At 35.7% G+C, this 17,395-nt stretch overlaps 3 protein-coding genes and 1 non-coding gene across 4 annotated transcripts; 3 read left to right on the plus strand and 1 right to left on the minus strand.

Annotated features, from left to right (window-relative positions):
• The first annotated feature begins 1,346 nt into the window (after positions 1-1,346).
• Positions 1,347-4,052, plus strand: LOC140867220 (transcription factor SPEECHLESS-like). The gene is made up of 3 exons (XM_073272297.1): positions 1,347-1,811; positions 2,403-2,930; positions 3,957-4,052. The coding sequence occupies exons 1-3, from the start codon at positions 1,380-1,382 to the stop codon at positions 4,020-4,022; spliced, it is 1,026 nt and encodes a 341-aa protein (XP_073128398.1). The 5' UTR covers positions 1,347-1,379; the 3' UTR covers positions 4,023-4,052.
• Positions 4,053-7,968: 3,916 nt separating this feature from the next.
• Positions 7,969-8,712, plus strand: LOC140861699 (uncharacterized). Its single transcript, XM_073264716.1, has 2 exons — positions 7,969-8,284; positions 8,411-8,712. Exons 1-2 carry the CDS (start codon positions 7,969-7,971, stop codon positions 8,710-8,712), a joined length of 618 nt encoding a protein of 205 aa, XP_073120817.1.
• Positions 8,713-10,746: 2,034 nt separating this feature from the next.
• LOC140861700 (uncharacterized) lies at positions 10,747-16,896 on the plus strand. Its single transcript, XM_073264717.1, has 11 exons — positions 10,747-10,845; positions 11,338-11,494; positions 12,115-12,446; positions 12,575-12,955; positions 13,219-13,258; positions 13,440-13,537; positions 13,693-13,845; positions 13,985-14,085; positions 14,229-14,742; positions 15,026-15,309; positions 16,590-16,896. The coding sequence occupies exons 1-11, from the start codon at positions 10,747-10,749 to the stop codon at positions 16,894-16,896; spliced, it is 2,466 nt and encodes an 821-aa protein (XP_073120818.1).
• Positions 11,002-11,108, minus strand: LOC140870080 (small nucleolar RNA R71). The gene has a single exon (XR_012147061.1). It is a non-coding gene; the product is annotated as a small nucleolar RNA R71 (small nucleolar RNA).
• Positions 16,897-17,395: the final 499 nt, after the last annotated feature.

A 17,395-nucleotide genomic window follows, 5' to 3' on the forward strand; every position in this document is an offset into this window, starting at 1 on the left:
TTTTTTATAGATTAAAATTAAAGATAGTTTTATTTTTTAATATATGTTTAACATTTATGATAAATTTAAAACTATTTTTGTATACACACACACATATATATATATTACTATTTACATTACTTTCATATATAGTACGTATTATATCCTTTTTGATCATTTTAACAATAAAAAGATTTTATAATGCCAAACACATTTAAATCTTTAAGTTGTTTAAAATAAGTTCATCCAAACACTTAAAAACTTATTTTTAAAATAAAATCTGACAGCTTATATGCTCCTAAAATAGCTTATAAATCATAGAGTTTATAAACTATTTTTAATAAGCTTAGTCAAATACCCTCTTATTCAATCCAGTAACTTTGCTTAATTTTATTTAATTCTTCACGATGTGGTGCCAGATGCGTCAACAATTTTTTTGATGTTACGTCAGTATTTTCTCATGTCACTCAGTTAACACTCCGACAAAATATGACTTAAGAACTAACTAAATACAAAATACCAGACTACGATCCAAATATGATTAAATTTGCTATCTAGTGAAGGAAAAGAGAACACATGACTTAAATGAGGACAAATTTGGTAAATTTCCCTAATCGTTTTGAGGGTTCGTTTTAACAGTACATATAAAACAAATTTATATGCATATTCTTACACCATATTTATAATCAATAAAATGAAATAAATATCACCCTAAGGGGCTGTCTAAGTTGGTGGAGTAGGTGAACTTTTCGATTCCCCCTCCCAATATCATTTTGGACTAGCCTGTCGCACAGGGCTGCATGCTATTGCGTTAGTCCGAGTTCACCGAAAAGTAGTGAAATAAATCTCACTTAACCTACACATATACATATATGTATACATGTGTGTGTGAGTGTGAAACACGGGAAATTCTATGCCACCCTCCGGGGCAGTGCCCGGAGGGTGATCTAAAGGTCCCGAGCCGTGACACATCACCATGATGTGATGTGCAAAATGGCCCGAGACCGTTAAATTTGGCAGACCGGGCAGTACCGGTTTGCCAGCATAAAATCTCCCGTGAAACACCACGTCCCCAAAATTTAACGGTTCGCATACAAAACATATCCATAAAAAAAAACACAAAGCTACCCATTACTGTCTCATTTCTGAAACACTATTGATGTCGATAGTTTGGTCCTTTTCAAATCACCTTAAATTACTTTTTTTCAACTACTCCAAACAATATCTCATGGCTTTCGTTTGATTTTCTTGATATATATCTCCACCTGCAAATTAAACCCCATCATTATTTTTTTTTTCCGCATACTAATCCGTCGACTTGTTCTTGGTTTTTCTAACCTTCTATTTTTTTTTGTTTCAACATTATCTGTCTTCTTGAAACTCAAGCTTCAGAGAAGAAGATGGAGGGTGAGAGTAATTTATCCGATTTCTTCGGTGAATCCGAGTTCTGTGAAGCTAACAACGCGGCTTCCCCGGACGATATCTTCAGCATTCTGGAGGCCCTGGACAGTGGTTCCGATCATCAAACCGATATTCTTTCGGCCTTGAACAATGACAGTAAAGAAAGCTTCGAGTTCCAAACGGTTTCTGCAGTCTATTCTCCTTCTTTGAGTGGCTTCTGGGAATCCGAAGCCGAGGCCGAAGCCGTGGCTGCGTCTCCCAAGCCCAAGAGACAGAAGATGATGATGATGAATGCTGCAACAACTTCTTCCAATTCTGGAGAAGGGCTGCACAGAATATCGCACATTACTGTGGAAAGGAACCGCAGGAAGCAAATGAATGAGCATCTCTCCGTGCTTCGCTCTTTGATGCCTTGCTTTTATGTCAAAGGGGTATGTATGTATATGTATATCTTTTTTTTTTTTTTAAAAAGTATTTATATATGGTAGACTAAAAATAGGTTTTTCTTCTTTTTAATTCTAAATATTAGTCCATGTTTCCCAGTTATTTTATGCTTAAATTTAGGTGCATGTGATTTGCCCTCCACTAATCTCACAAAAATTACAAGTTAGTATATATAAGCAAGCTGCAGATACGTGTATTTTCTGATAAGGACAACTTTCACAACTCGTTTCGTCCCTATATGTCGGATATGCAAAAAAAAAAATCTTTGTCTGAGAGTGATATATAATTTTTTTTTCTGGATGTGAGAGCAGGAGAAACATAATATTTATAACGTTACGTGACTTAGGTAGTGTTTGCAACCTCTAAAAATAAATGATTGTGGAGATTCTTTCAACAAATCAAGAAAATCTACACAATCACTTATTTTTAGAGGTTGCAAATACTACATTAAAAATATTTCAATTGCAACATTGTTATCGGTCACGAATTTTGCTAATGAGACTAGAAGTTAAGAAACCAAGGTAATTAAGGAACTATATATTTAATTATAATAATGATTATATATATATTTGTTTTAGGGTGACCAAGCCTCAATAATTGGAGGAGTAGTGAATTACATCAATGAGCTGCAGCAAGTTCTCCGTTCCCTTGAAGCCAAGAAGCAAAGAAAAGCCTACAACGAAGTGCTGAGCCCGAGACCCTCGCCCTTAAGCCCGCGAAAACCGCCATTGAGCCCGAGATTAGGCCTCCCCATAAGCCCGAGGACCCCTCAATCAAGCAGCCCGTACAAGCCTTTGCTGCACAGTAACCAAACATACTATCTCAACTCGCCGTCTCTTCCAAGCCCCGTGGACCGATCTCCGTGTAATTCGTCGACTTCATCTATCAACGACAGTGTTAATGAACTCGTGGCAAGTTCCAAGTCAGCTATAGCTGAAGTTGAGGTTAAGTTCTCGGGCCCAAACCTGCTGCTTAGTACAATGTCCCTTCGCATCCCGGGCCAGGTGCTGAAGATCATCTCGGCCCTGGAGGATCTTGCACTGGAAATCCTCAAAGTGAGCATCAGCACAGTCGATGAAACGATGCTGAATTCTTTCACCATTAAGGTACCTAAAATCATTTAAAGCTGAAGTTTATTAAATATTCGTAACTCGCAAGGTGTCAAATTACCGTGAAAAATGTTACATGTACACATTTGAGTTACATTGGGTTACACACTACACATGAAATTACAAAATTATCACTCCACTTGATTTAAAAAAAATATTTCCAAAATACATTAAGGATATTTATGTAATTTCAAGTACAACGTGTACATGTAGCATCACTCTCCAAATTCCCTTTTGAAAATTAATATATATTGTAAGAAGCATTAAATGATACCAAAAAAATTTGGAAATTAAAATGATTAATTATATATATGAATATTAGTTAATGTTCTGTTTGGTTTTTAGGATGACACTTGAATAAAAATGAAAGAGAACTTGGTTAGTTTTCATTTAAATATATTAAATACATCTTAATTTGTCAAGATTGGAGAAATAGACATGACAAGTTCGAAACGGTAAACAAAAATTCTGACACCAAAATTAAATATAACTTCATAATCTACACTTCCCACAAGTCTTTGTCGCCTTTTAATATTAATTCTTTTTTTAAAAAATTATTAACTGTCGCTTGCTCTGGTAAAGTTGAATGTGTGTGTGTGTTTGCAAAAGATGTTTCTTTTTCTCAGAGCTCAAATAGATTTTGTTTTGTTTTTCCCCCTAAACTTAGGGAGTCATATATATATTTAATGACCCTAAACTTAGCTTATTCTTGCATCTTTTTATGTTTTTCAGAAGCAATATTATTTGTGGACTTTTTTTATCGATTAATATATAGGGTGAAAAATAATACTAAAACTTGTTATCTGCGAGTCGAAAAAGAGACGATCCATTTAATAAAAGTAAGCCGCGAGACGATCTCATCAGATTTTTTATTTCTGAAATAAAAATTAGTGATATCTTGAGAATTTAATTGTTTTTATTGGGTCTGGATGATAATTTAATTTTTTTAAAATCCTAATTGATTGCGATTCGGTGGGATTATGACTAACGATATTACATAATTTGTTCCTTATTGATGTATAGATCGGAATTGAATGCCAACTTAGCGCGGAAGAATTGGCTCATCAAATTCAACAGACTTTCTGCTAATTTCGATTTATCCTCGATCGAGATTTCTGAGCCCGAGCTAGCTAATTTTTCTATTGAAAATGCTTCAATAATACAATATTTTAGAAGTATATTCCAGTGGTAAAATTGAGCTTGGAATATATTTATTGGTGGAATTAAGGTAATATAGTGTAAGATTTTGTTTCCATTTAATATATATTTTTATTTGCAATAAAGCAATGTGGAGATGTATTAGTTAACCATAGTTGCTAGCTGGTTAGTGATTAATGACGTGTTCAGTTCTAGATTAATTAATTTAATTTCAGTGGATGTAATGATTTAAATTCAATATCTTCTATTTGCATAGAAGTACTATATTGACAAGCTTATATTTTCTACTCGAATATCGATCGGAGTTTGAATATTATAATTTTCTGCAGAATATTTTGGCAGTTAATGTAAATTAACTTTTTTGTGGTAAATTTTGAATTTATTTATATATATATATATATATATATATATATTAAAATCGCAATTTTTTGGGAGTGAAAAGCTACCAATATGGCAAAAAACTTACACGATGAAACAACGTACGGAAATGATTTTATTTTATTTTTTTTTATAAAAAAGCATACATATCACTGAGTGAAGAAACTTTTTGAATAACTTCACAAATTTGTTGAGACATATATATATATATATATATATATATATATATATATATATATTGAGATAGATGGTTATATTATAAAGACATACGACATTTTAAATGTCTGTTTCTATGCTCTTCATGAGCAACACAAGATGTTCGTATATAAAATGCCCACAACATCTTATAAAATGCATTAATACTTCCAAGATGTTCATAAAATATCAATGACAATAGACATCTAAATTATTAAAATTATATTAAAAAATAAATTATTTATAACCGGATGCTGCTGGATTAGTGTAGTTATATATAGAGACAAGATTTCAGCTTTTGAATTTCATGTGTCGAGTATTAATTTGGGGAAATCAGAACGTGAAATGACGTTAATTATCTACATATATAGGTGATTTCATGAGAAGATAAAATCCTATGCTTAGCTGATACAATCTATTGCCTCCTACTTTGGAGACATTCTGTACGAAAAAGGATACAAAAATGCAAAACTACGAAAAAAGAATTATATAAAATGATAACAAAAAAGGGAAACTATATATAAAAATTATATGGAAACACTTGATAATGATATATATTTATCGTGTTTGTTTATGTGGATACGATACGATCTTTCTATATATCTTTCCCAAATTACAACTATATGTTCAAAATCTTTGAGATACTTGCATCGGAGCCTCGAAATACAATATCGATCCATTTAAAATTTAATTTTAAGAGTAATTTTCAGCTTTGTGTCTCTTTACACTCATTGCGTATTTGTACTGAAAAATGATCTAAAGGTTCGAATTTTTACACATAAGTATAATTAATGATATATTATTAACGTGACAAATCACGAACATTAGATCTATCATCGTGATAATACTCATATGCTAGCTAGGTTGAACTATACCCTAAAGATGATAATTTTTTTGACTGAATTTAAAAATAATGATATTGATAAGAATTAAAATATTTTTGAATAATGTTCTTTCAGGAAAAAATAACAAAATATCAATTAAGTTATATAAATAAATATAATTATAATTTTAAATAAAACTTCACTGACCACATCAATTAAAAATTATTTGTTATAAGAAAATCTCAATTTTTTTTAAATGGTAAAACTTGTAATTTTATTAATTATTATGATCATCCATTATAAGTCTAAACAACCAATCAATAGTAAAGTTGCGCTTACTTGAGTTGATTATCATGTGATAAGACCATTAATAATAATTCATCCCATGTTTACTTAAAAATTTAAAAAATTCCTAAACTCAAGGGCCCATTAATAATTAGATGTGATCATGATTTTTAATCCTCAATTTCGTTAAGAACTATGGCTTGTATAAATGGAAAGAAAAATAGAAAACTCATAATATACCCTTCTTTCTAATCTTTTATATCACATTTAAAGGGCAAAATTGTGAATTTTTGTTTAATCACAATTCTAATCGCAATCGTAATAAATCAAACCAAACAAATTATTATTTATTCATAACACTCTTTATCATATTTAATTAGTTTAATAATCACATTATAAATTATATCTTCACAATCTTATCAAAATAAGTAAACACAACCTAAAAATAGTTAATTCATTTAACAAGTTGTAAGATTAAAAACTTCAACCTTAAAACATAGCCGGTGAACGATTGGGTTTGGGGTCAATGAACGAATGTTATTGGGCTAAGTCATCAAATGATAAATGGGCTTGTGTATGACAATTGGGCTCCGAAAACCGACAGCTTTCCTATTTTCTAAATAAAAATGCAGAGAAATGTCAAAAAATTTCTAGAGTGCATAAAGTAAATTTGAAATTCATAGATTTTAATTATTTTTATTGTTTAGATCAAATATAGAATTTATATCTTAATTTTTTTTATACATTTGTAATATAAAGCATATTAAATTTCAAATAACATCATTATTAAATAAACTTGCATAAACACGTAAGTGATAAATTTAAAATTTACGATCTTACTTGATTAAATAACAAAAATAAGTTCGAATCCAAATAACGTCGCTATTGATTTGGAATTTATCAATCCAAGTGTAACATTAATAAATTTATGACCTAAGGCTAAAAATTATAGTATATCAATGTTGTTGAGTACAAGTGTTAGTGTATTGCTCTAGCTAGGTCTATATCCAACAATTTTATATGCGAGGTCAATGATTTTTCTAACAATCAATAATAATGCTAATTGAATACTTTCCAATTTAATGTAACATTATTGAATGAACTTATATGAACATGTAAGTGAAGAATTTGATTTCACATGTAACTCGATCAATGTGGAGTCGTTCGATGTCGAGAATCCTACAGGCTACCCGTTCAATTGAGATTGAATCTCTAAGGGATAACATCTTTACCCTATATGCAGATCGTAGGCGGTCTCTTCTCGGGGGGCCATGGAACTTCTTCCGAGATTTGGTAGTCTTTACAGAACCCACCCCAAGGGCCTCAAAACCCTCGAGATATAAAGTTTGATTCTATATATCTCATTATGGGTCTAGTACTGCTATAACTTACCCTTGACCTTAATTCATGCAAATGGATGTCTTGCAAAAAGTTGAAAACGAATATGCCTTGGGACGGTTTGCGCGTACAAGAACCCGGATTGATGTCACAAAACCGTTAAAAGAAGGCCATGATCAGCGTGTATGCATGTCAATAAGTAATCGGAGAATATCTTGGCCTATGAGCGAGTTTCGACATTCTGTTATAACTGTTGATGCTTAGGGAGATAGTTCCGGCTGAGAATGGAAAGATGGCTTGCGGTGACTGGCTACGGGCGACTAATATGAGAGCAGGGGATAAAAAAGGAGAAACTATGAACGTGGTTTGGAGACCTCGAATGGTGACTTCGAGAACGAGAGTGATGGAGGTAATTTTTCGAGGGCAGTGGTCAGGCACATCCCGATCGAAACTAATATCTTTCCCTGGTAGTGAGACACAGGATGCATGGGGACGCTGATGATAACGCCATGCCAGAAAAGTCCTGCAACAATTATGCATGCAATCAGAGACATGTGCTTACTCTAGAGTTACAACCATCATCAGACTCTTGTTGATGGTTTAGGACTGAATTCTTCAGATATGGTACGCAGGGCGCCATGGGAAACCATCGGAAAAGAAACAGAAAAGGTTGGAAGCGTCGAGACAGTGACCACGGGGCTTATACCCGAAACCTGGACAGTTGGAAAGATGAAAAAAAAAGGATTGATGAGGGAGGGAACTATACCAGGCAATAAACAGATGTTTGAAGAGGCAACAGACCCTAATGACAGTTCTCCAACGGCGGCAGTTGCTAAACAACCCCGTCGATAACAATCATGATTTGCGTTGTTTGGAATGCTCGGGGGCTTGGGAACGAACGGGCATCCCATGAGCTTCAACGGCTTATCGCTAAAAAGAGCATGTCCTTTATTTTTCTTTGTGAAACGAAACTAAGGGACTTTAGTTGTAAGCGATGGAAAGATGTTTTGGGTTTCTTTGGTTTATTTGTAGTTAATTACGAGGGCAGAAGCGGGGGTTTGATACTGTTGTGGAAGAAGATTTTGAATGTCACCATAAACTATTTTACGGCTGGGAACATCGATAGTACAATGCAACATGGGGAGAAAATTTGGAGATTTACGGGCTTTTACGGTAACCCAGAGGCTGGAAATAGACACTTATCCTGGACTCTCCTATGTCGGTTAAGTTGCATGCATGAATTGAGTGGCTTATTGTGGATTGTGGGATGAGACTTTAATGAAATTTTCTTTGATACAGAAACGTTTGGAGGCAACCCACGACCACTGTCGCAGACTAGGGCATTCCGGGAGGTTCTTAACGCCTCCTCCTTGCATGACCTTCATGTAGAGGGCGAAGTCTTTACATGGGTCAATCGTCGCGCATCTCCCAATGTTATCTTTGAAGGGATAGACCGATATGTGGCTACTTTTGAGTGGAGATTACTATATCCCGCGGAGAGAGTGCAAACACTGGAATTCTATCACTCGGATCACCGACCGATTCTCCTTGAGCTAGGAGGACCTCAGCAGATTCGAGCTCGGAATTTGCCTAGTCTATGAGATTTGAACCACATTGGGTCACGGAAGCAGGCTGTAAAGAAGTTGTAATCAGGGTCTGGAGTAAGCATGATGCTACTGTCACTCCCTAACCAGCTGCTTGGGTGCTTGGAGACCCTCGAAATTTGGGCAGGAGTGATAAGTGTATTTTATGCACTTAATTTGGTTATGATTTGAATTGAATTTTGCATTGTTCGAGCAGATTTATGTGGTTTTGTTATTTTTTTATGTGTATGTAGGAGAATTCATGAGAGTTGGTGAATTTATAGATGAAAAGAAGAAGCAAGAGTATGGAAATCTGCTAAATTGCGTTACAGTCCAGGAGGAATTGAGAAAAGAGAATCGGCGCATATGCAAGAGAAATCGGTGCAGAAGCGTCAATAGGCAAAAACCTTGAAAACAAAAGACCGCATATGCGGCAAAAGGCAAAGAGTTAAGAAATCTGGAATACAATTTCAAGCATATGCGGTAAAAGTTAAGACATATGCGGCAAAAGTCAGTAATTGAGAAGAGTGTTTAAACGCATACGCGGCCCGAATCATGCATCTGCGTGAAGTTCCAGTAGTTATGAAACAAAGGAAGCCGCATATGCACTTATTTTAATGCATCTGCGGAAAACTGAAGATTGTGCGTATCTACATGAATTTTGGAAACATATCAGAATTTTGGAAAATATTTGAACTCAAGACTAATGGGCTTTTATGGGCTTGGAAGCGAGATATAAAAGTGGAATTTTGGGGAAGACGCCGACATTGAGAATTTGCAGGGAACGAGTCGGATTTTGAATACTTTGGAGAAAACAAGAGCTCGAGAACCCGGTACGAAGACGGAAGACGGCGGCATCCAGCGACGGACAAACTTCATTCTAATTCGTTCTAGTTTCTCTTTGAACTCTATTTTTCTTAGTTTATGGATTGTTGAAAAAATATGTCTTATTTGATTTTGAATTGCGTTATGAACTAATTTCTTAGTCTAGAAGTAGACGGATCTTGACTGGAAACCATGATTGAGATATTTTGATTTATATATTTGAATTCTTCGCACAGTTTATTTGTGTTTTCCTGATTTTAATGCTTTCAATTTACTGGTCATAGATTGAATGATATTTTATTTAGAATCTATCACTCGAGAGAGGAGATTTTGAATACGACATAGGAAAATACATCTGTGGTGTTTATATTGTTCGAGAGACATATAACTCCATAGAAGTATTTAGAAGAATTATCGTGTCATTTACCATATTTAATAGTTAAACTTAGATAGATATATTGAGTTTGCTATTGAATACGAATTTCTGCTTGACACTTGAGAGAGGTAGTAGAAAATAATAGGGATTTTTGGCTAATAAACCAGAAGAATTTATGATTAACCAATCATTAAAAATAAATTATGGTGAAAAGTCAAGTGAAGTGTTCTCTAGCATTCATCGTTTATTGAATTATCATCTCGTGAACTCTTGGTTATTTAATTTTATTTCTTGCAAATTTTAGTTTTATTAAAATCAACCCATTTTCGTAGCTCTACATAGGATTAAGATTTTATTAGTTGCAAATATTTTATATAATATCATTTATTCATTCTCCGTGGGATCGACTTGGATTTAATTCTTATATTATAACTTGACATTGTGCGCTTGCGAGCGAAAAACACGCAACAAGTTTTTGGCGGCAACGGGACTGAATTTTATTTGATTTATATTAAATTGTGCTAATTAGTTTTAATTTTGATTTAGAGCATTTTATTTTATTTTGTTGGTTCTAATTTTAAAATTTTTTTTGTTTATGCAGTTTATGCGAAAAAGCCAGAGTTACGACTTACTGCTCTTTGATCCGGAAATCGAGAAAACTGCTAAAGCTTTGAAAAAAATATAGAAGAGAAGAGTTGCAACAAATGGCTGAAGAAAGAGAAAGAGTTGTCAATAATGCTCCGGTGCCAATCAGAGATCACTTTAGACCGGTGATCAACAATCATTATTCTGAAATAGCTCGGCAGAATATCACAGCAAATAATTTTGAGTTGAAGCCAACTTTGATTAATATGGTGCAGCAGAATCAGTTCAGGGGTGCAACTACTGAAGATCCAAATATGCATCTGTGTACTTTTCTGGAGATTGCTGAAACAGTGAAGATTCATGGTGTTACTGAAAACACCATCAGACTACGATTATTCCCGTTCTCTCTTAGGGACAATGCTCGTAGTTGGTTGCAGTCATTACCTCTTGGGAGCATCACTACATGGGAAGACATGACATCTAAATTTCTGGCTAAGTACTTTCCACCGGCCAAGTCTGCCCAACTGAAAATTGAGATCACAACTTTCAAATAGCAAGATTATGAGCTACTGTATGAAGCTTGGGAGTGGTACAAGGAATTGCTTAAGAAGTTTCCGAACCATAATTTTCCGGACTGGGAACAGATTGAGTTATTCTACAATGGTTTGAATGGTGCAACTCGTATTTCTGTGGATGCTGCAACTGGAGGTTCGATATTCGCTAAATTTCCTGCGGAGGCTTATGAGATGCTTGAGCAAATGACTGTTAACAGTTATCAGTGGCCGAGTGAGAGATCTGCAATAAGGAAGCCTGCTGGAATTCATGAGGTTGATGCATTCACTGCTTTGACTGCTCAGATGGCTACTATTTCTACACAATTGGCTGCACTGACCAAAGGGAATCAAAGTTCTATTGAGATAGCATCACTGGCGACTGCTATAAAACCTGCTGATGGATTTGAGAGTGTGGAGCAAGCTCAATTTGTGAATAACAGGACTTACAACAACTATCGAGGTAATCCTGTACCCAACCAATATCATCCTAGTTTGCGTAATCATGAGAATTTTTTTTATGCAAACAATAAGAATTTGTTGAATCCTCCACCGGGGTTCAATACTCAGAATGGTGAGGGTAAGACATCTTTGGAAGACTTGGTGCATAATTTTATTTCAGAGTCATCCACAAGATTTAAGAGAAATGAGAATAAGCTGGATAATATGGAGACACACTTGACCAATGTGAGCGATTCTATAAAAAATCTTGAAACACAAATTGGTCAACTGGCGAATGCATTGAATAATCAGCAGAGAGGTGTGTTTCCTAGCAATACTGAGGTTAATCCTAGGGAGAAATGCAAGGTTGTTACTCTTAGAAGTGGTAAAGAACTTGGGACTGATAACCCAAAGGCAGTGGATGATGAGGAAGTTGAAGAGATTGTGGTGGAGTCCGAAAATTCTGATAGAAAAAATTCCAGCAAGTCTGCAATTGTGCCTGAGAAACCGCCTATGCCAAAAGTTGTTCTGCCATATCCTCAGCGGTTCAAGAAGAAAGCGTTGGATGAGAAGTTTTCTAAGTTTCTTGAAATCTTCAAGAAAAATCATATTAATATTCCATTCGCTGATGCTTTGGAGCAGATGCCACACTCGCTAAATTCATGAAGGATGTGATGGCGAGGAAGAGAAAACTTGAAGAGTTTGAAACAGTGAAGTTGACCGAAGAGTGCATCGCCATATTGCAAAAGAAGCTGCCACAAAAATTGAAAGATCCAGAAAGTTTTACTATTCCTTGTATTATTGGTGGTGCAACTGTCAATAGGGCATTATGTGATTTAGGTGCAAGTATTAATTTAATGCCCTTGTCTATTTTCAGGTCTTTTGAGCTTGGAGAGATGAAACCAACCACGATTACTCTGCAGTTGGCTGACCATTCTTTGACATATCCTCGAGGAGTTGTGGAAGACGTCTTGGTAAAAGTATATAAATTTATTTTTCCTGCTGACTTTGTAGTGCTTGATATGGAAGAAGATCAAGATGTCCCTCTAATTTTGGGGAGACTATTTTGGCGACTGGCAGAGCGTTAATTGATGTGCATCAGGGTGAATTAACTTTACGAGTTGGTGGTGAAGCTGTCACTTTCAATATCTATAAAACCATGAAATACCAAGATGAGGTACATTCTTGTAATCGCATTGATTTATCTAATTCTTATGAGAATAATTTTTGTGCAGGAATGGAGTTGGAGGATGCATTGGCTAGGTTTTTAATTAATTTTGTGAACCAGTTTGATGTGAAGGATTGGGAACTTAGAGAGCAACTTCTTGCTCTTGAAAGTTTTCCAAAAGAAAAAGATGGCCAAGAAAAAATTGAAGCATTGCCTGAGGAGCCCAGCAAAGAGGTACCAATTTCTACTCCTGAATTGAAAGCACTGCTTGGTTATTTATGCTATGCATTTTTGGGAGAAAATTTGAATTACCCGGTAATTATTTCATCCTCTCTTACTCATGATGAAAAGGATAAATTATTAAGAGTTCTGAGAAAATTTAAATCTGCTTTGGGTTGGTCAATTTATGATATCAAGGGAATTAGTCCCAATATTTGCATGCATAAAATTTTAATGGAGGAGTCGTATAGTCCTTATGTCGATCATCAAATGAGTTTAAATCATGCGATGAAAGAAGTGGTAAAAGCTGAGGTGTTGAAATTATTGAATGCTGGTATTATTTATGCTATATCTGACAGTTCTTGGGTGTTTCCAGTACAGGTTCTGCCGAAAAGGGAGGTATGACTGTGGTTAAAAAATGAGAAAAACGAGTTGATTTTGAATCGTACTATTACCGGTTGGAGAGTTTGCATTGATTATAGAAGGTTGAATAAGGATACTAGAAAAGATCATTTTTCTCTTCCTTTTATTGATCAAATGCTTGACACGTTGGCTGGGTACAAACATTACTATTTTTTAGAAGGCTATTATGGCTACAATCAAATTGCTATAGCGCCAGAGGATCAAGAGAAAACAACTTTCACATGCCCCTATGGTACTTATGCTTTTAGGAGAATGGTTGGTTTGTGTAATCCACCGCTACTTTTCAGCGGTGCATGATGGCAATTTTTTTTGACATGGTGGAAGAATTCATGGAAATTTTTATGGATAATTTTTCTGTGTTTGGGTCTTCTTTTGATCATTGTTTGCATAATCTGACCCTTGTTTTGCAGCACTACCAAGAGAAAAATCTAATGCTTAATTGGGAAAAATGTCACTTCATGGTGCAAGAGGGAATAGTACTTGGACATAAAGTGTCATCTAATGGGCTTGAGGTGGATCGAGCAAAAGTGGTAGCAATTGAAAAGCTTCCACCGCCAAATAATGTGAAAGCCATTAGAAGTTTCTTGGGACACGCTGGGTTTTATCGTCGCTTTATTAGAGATTTTTCTAAAATTACTAAGCCTTTATGTAATTTATTAGAAAAAGATACTTCGTTTATTTTTTTATGATGCCTGTTTGCAGGCCTTTACGAAAATCAAGGAGGCACTAATTTCTGCACCTATTATGATTATGTCTGACTGGAAGGAGCCGTTTGAAGTGATGTGTGATGCAGTGATTATGCTGTAGGATCAGTTTTGGGGCAAAGAAGAGACAAGATGTTTCGGGCGATTTACTATGACAGCCACACTCTTGACGGAGCACAACAGAATTACACTAATACGGAAAAAAAGATGTTGGCTGTGGTTTTCTCCTTTGACAAATTCAGGTTCTATCTCATTAGCTCTAGAGTAATTGTTTATACTGATCATGCAGCAATTCGTTATCTTTTTGCTAAAAAGGATGCCAAGCCAAGATTGATTCGGTGGATACTCTTACTACAAGAGATTGATTTCGAAATAAGAGACAAGAAAGGGAGTGAAAATTTAGTGGCGGATCATCTGTCTCGCTTGGAGTTGGAAGGAAAAGCTGAACATGAACTCATCAAGGAGCAATTTCCTGATGAGCATCTTTTTGAGGTAAATTCTAAACTTCCTTGGTTTGCTGACTTTGCTAATTTTCTTTCTTGTGGTATTTTGCCTCTAGATCTTTATCATCACCAAAGGAAGAAATTTTTTCATGATGTCAAGTTTTATCTATGGGATGATCCTTTTGTGTACAAAAAGTGTTCGAACCAAGTGATAAGGAGATGTGTAGATGAAGCTGAAGCAAAAAATTTTTTGGAACAATGTCACTCTGCACCGTATGGTGGTCACTTTGGAGCCTCACGGACAGCCGCCAAGGTACTTCAGTCTGGTTTTCATTGGCCAAATTTATTTAAAGATAGTGGTAAAATCCTGTGATAGATGTCAAAGGATGGGGAATATATCTAGGCGTCATGAATTACCCCTTACAAATATTTTAGAAGTTGAATTATTTGATGTTTGGGGTATTGATTTTATGGGACCATTTCCTATATCCTTTGGTCAATCTTATATTTTATTGGCTGTTGATTATGTTTTGAAATGGGTGGAAGTAATCGCCACCCCAACTAATGATTCTCGTGTAGTGGTGAAATTTGTGCAGAAAAATATTTTCACGAGATTTGGAACTCCAAAGGCAATTATCAGTGATGAATTTTGCTATAAAATCTTTAATTCATTACTAACAAAATATGATGTAAGGCATAAAGTGGCATATGCATACCATTCGCAAACAAATGGGCAAGCTGAAATATCCGATCGGGAAATCAAGCAAATTTTGGAAAAAACTGTAAACACGAACCAAAAGAATTGGACAATCAAGTTGGATGATGCGCTGTGGGCATACCGGACCGCGTTCAAAACTCCGATTGACATGTCGCCATATAGGTTGGTTTTTGGGAAATAATGTCATCTACTAGTGGAGTTAGAACATCGAGCATATTGGGCCGTGAAAAATTTGAATTTTGATCTGAAAGCTGCTGGAGAAGAGCGACTGTTGCAGTTGAATGAGATAGAAGAATTTCGTAATCATTCTTATGAAAATGCCAAACTCTAAAAAGAACAGACCAAAAAGTGGCATGACAAAATATTGTTGGAAAGAGAATTTGAGCCTGAACAACATGTGTTATTATTTAACTCTCGTCTCAGATTGTTTCCAAGTAAGTTGAAATCGAGATGGTCTGGTCCGTTCACTGTGGTGAAGGTACATCCCTATGGAGCCATTGAACTGAGTTGACATGACGGTCAAACTTTTCGAGTCAATGGCCAGCGGTTGAAACATTATTTTGGCAATGAAGTGCGAAACATGGAGAAAGTTGCATTGATCGAGCCAGAGTAAAAGCACCGGGAAAGTCGGGATGACGACTATAAACCAAGCGCTTCTTGGGAGGCAACCCATGTTACTGCTTTAATTTGTTTATTTTTTGTTATTTTATTTTACTTTATTTTATGTTTATTTTTATTCTATTTTATTTTTATTTTGTGTAGTCTAATTTTTTTTACTTTGCTAATATTCAATTTTAATTTTTAATTCGGGTACAGATGACCGCAGACGAGGCTACACATCCTGCATATGCGATCATCACCAGCAGCAATATGAAATAATCTACCGCATATGCGTTACAAAGCAACGCTTCTGCGCAAAAAGTCAGTCTCCAGGATAATTGAATCACGCATATGCGTGACAAATTCCGCATCTGCGCCAGGCCATATATGTTACTTAACGATACAGAGTTGAGTCTTCACTCTATATTTTATCGTTTCTTCTCCAGGCCCAAAATTTCCAAGGCGTACTCCACCCTTAAAATCTCCAATTTTGGCCAGTGCTCAAGAATTATTCCAGCGTCCGAACTTGACTATTGCGATACTTCACTCTCTCCAGTCGCAGCGATCTTCGGGAATAGAGGGTTTCTGCGCATTGTGTGAAACCTCTATACAAAAGTCTTCGAACTGCCTCTGTTTTTACCCAAGTCTACTACATCGAAGTAGGTACTTGGCTATCCCTCTTATGTTGGTTGAATTAGTGTTGAGTAATTGAGAAGGAAAAGAGAGTTAACCTTACGTCTACAAAGTGTTTGATAAATTGTATAAGAGAGTGTGAAGTGGCTGAGTTAATGAAATTTTTATTGTACATTTGTTGCTCGTGATTAGTGGGTTATTTGGTGAAGTTGTGTTGAATTGAGTGCAAAGATGCCGCCAAAAACAAAAGGAAAGGGATCGGCTTCGTCGTCTTCGAGACAACCGTCATTTGATAAAAATTGGTTTTGGAATGCTGCCGCGGCGGAAAATTTTGTTGACTTGTCTCTCAAAAGTATGCATAAAGAGCGGAGAATGGATATGAGGGATTTAAATGCTACTACTTTGGTTGAAGCACGCCGACGTAATTGGCAAGCCTTCGTCAAACAACCTCCCAAGGCTGTCATGTCTATTGTTCGGGAGTTCTATGCCAATCTAATGGTGAAGCATGAGGAATAAAAAGTGAGAGTGCGAGGGAAAATGGTGGCGTTTGATTATTGAACTATCAACACCATGTATCAAATGCCGAACATTGAATTTGATGATTATAGGCTTTTCACTGAGAATGAGTTCCCAGCCGCTCCGTGCTAAATGCACTTTGTATTGAGGGTGTCGAATGGAAATTGAATAAGAAAGGTGTCCCTGTTACATTGTTCTCCAGATTCTTAACCGGGAAAGCTAATAATTGGCATGAGTTTGTAGTCGCACGCATGTTGCCATCGGGCCACACTTTTGAAATTACGATGGACAGGGCAAAGTTGGTCTATTGTCTAGTTACAGGAAGGACGGTTAATGCGGGTAAAGTGCTTCAGCAATCCATTTATGCTGCTAGTAAAAAATCTCCTCTTAGCAGTTTAGTCCATGTCTCATTGATTACGGATCTTTATTGTTATGCTGGAGTGACTTGGGATGCAACTTCGCAACTTCATCCTACTCGTGCTCTTATTGTGCTTGTTGG

The sequence above is a fragment of the Henckelia pumila genome, chromosome 4 (assembly GCF_033568475.1).
Source record: "Henckelia pumila isolate YLH828 chromosome 4, ASM3356847v2, whole genome shotgun sequence".
NCBI lineage: Eukaryota > Viridiplantae > Streptophyta > Magnoliopsida > Lamiales > Gesneriaceae > Henckelia > Henckelia pumila.

Excerpts from the sequence above, each read along its gene's own strand:
- LOC140861699 (XM_073264716.1), top strand. The coding sequence starts at position 7,969 with ATGATTTGCGTTGTTTGGAATGCTCGGGGGCTTGGGAACGAACGGGCA. Across the intron at positions 8,285-8,410 it reads GAGATTTACGGGCTTTTACG|AAACGTTTGGAGGCAACCCA; the intron begins GTAACCCAGAGG and ends TCTTTGATACAG.
- LOC140867220 (XM_073272297.1), top strand. The coding sequence starts at position 1,380 with ATGGAGGGTGAGAGTAATTTATCCGATTTCTTCGGTGAATCCGAGTTC. Across the intron at positions 1,812-2,402 it reads CTTGCTTTTATGTCAAAGGG|GGTGACCAAGCCTCAATAAT; the intron begins GTATGTATGTAT and ends TATTTGTTTTAG. Across the intron at positions 2,931-3,956 it reads TGAATTCTTTCACCATTAAG|ATCGGAATTGAATGCCAACT; the intron begins GTACCTAAAATC and ends ATTGATGTATAG.
- LOC140861700 (XM_073264717.1), top strand. The coding sequence starts at position 10,747 with ATGGTGCAGCAGAATCAGTTCAGGGGTGCAACTACTGAAGATCCAAAT. Across the intron at positions 13,538-13,692 it reads CTTATGCTTTTAGGAGAATG|CACTACCAAGAGAAAAATCT; the intron begins GTTGGTTTGTGT and ends CTTGTTTTGCAG. Across the intron at positions 14,086-14,228 it reads TGTGATGCAGTGATTATGCT|GTTCTATCTCATTAGCTCTA; the intron begins GTAGGATCAGTT and ends TGACAAATTCAG.